General features: G+C 41.4%; 1 protein-coding gene across 1 annotated transcript; it reads right to left on the reverse strand.

The window, feature by feature from the left end:
- JH06_5863 (cadherin domain-containing protein) lies at positions 1-803 on the reverse strand (the record flags this gene model as incomplete). The annotated part of the gene is made up of 1 exon (XM_014669167.1): positions 1-803. A coding segment is annotated over one exon (803 nt), but the record flags the coding sequence as incomplete, so codon positions are not given.
- Between the last annotated feature and the right edge of the window lie 214 nt (positions 804-1017).

A 1017-nucleotide genomic window follows, 5' to 3' on the forward strand; every position in this document is an offset into this window, starting at 1 on the left:
ACTCCAGTTGAAGCATCAACAGTGAGACCAGCAGGCAGAGATCCTGAGAACACAGACACAACAGCTGTTCTCTGAAGTGTGGGAGTCAATGAGAAGGATAATCCCTCACCAATGATGAAGCTTGTTTGAGGGAAGAAGATATACTCTGGAATTACCTCAATTGATATCTGGACTGAAGTACTTCCAGCTGCATTTCTAGCAGTTATGGAGTAAGTGACAGACAAAGAGGCTGTTGTTGGAATTCCAGAAATCTCTCCTGTAGTAGAGCTCAAAGACAATCCAGCTGGAAGAGACTGGGAACTGATCTCCCAGTTGGTAGCAATGTNTAATGGAATACCAGTAGATACAGTCTGACCAATCACAAATACGAATCCTGTTGAGGAATAACGAACATTCTCAGGTGGCAATAGTACACAATGAGTAGTCACTTCAGGACCCAAAGATCCATTTCTACACTCACGATATGAATAACCACGATATCCATATCCACAATTCTTCACAGACATCTCACCTTCATTCACAGAAGGATATGCTCCTTCTCCAGCACATATTGCTCCCACAGGCTTACAATAAGCCATATGAATCGAAGCCAGCGACATGGAATCACTTCCAACCTTGGTAATCTCCCATCGATACTTTCTGAATGTTGACATTGAGATAGACACAGGGATTTGAGGTTTTGTTCGAGAAGTGATTGTTGTGTTCTCCAAATCCAAAATCATGACTGGTTCCTCAGCAGTATTGTTAGGATGATAATAACCATTGATAGTGAAACCCCAAGAGATATTAGTAAAACCAACCATGTTGAATGAGTTCCATTTGCTTCCAACCAGATTCTCAACAGTCCATTCAATATAGGTTCCAATCGTATTTGGAACAGTATCAGTAGTGTAAGGATTCAGATCCATGACTTTGGCCACGGCAGTGTGAGACAACCTATTTGACGATAGTGAAGAATAAGAATCAACAACAGTAGAACAGTCTTCAACTCCAAATACTCCAGTAGCATCAAACACA

Source organism: Blastocystis sp. subtype 4 (genome assembly GCF_000743755.1).
Source record: "Blastocystis sp. subtype 4 strain WR1 chromosome Unknown seqid_0993, whole genome shotgun sequence".
Taxonomy (NCBI): Eukaryota; class Bigyra; order Opalinata; family Blastocystidae; genus Blastocystis; species Blastocystis sp. subtype 4.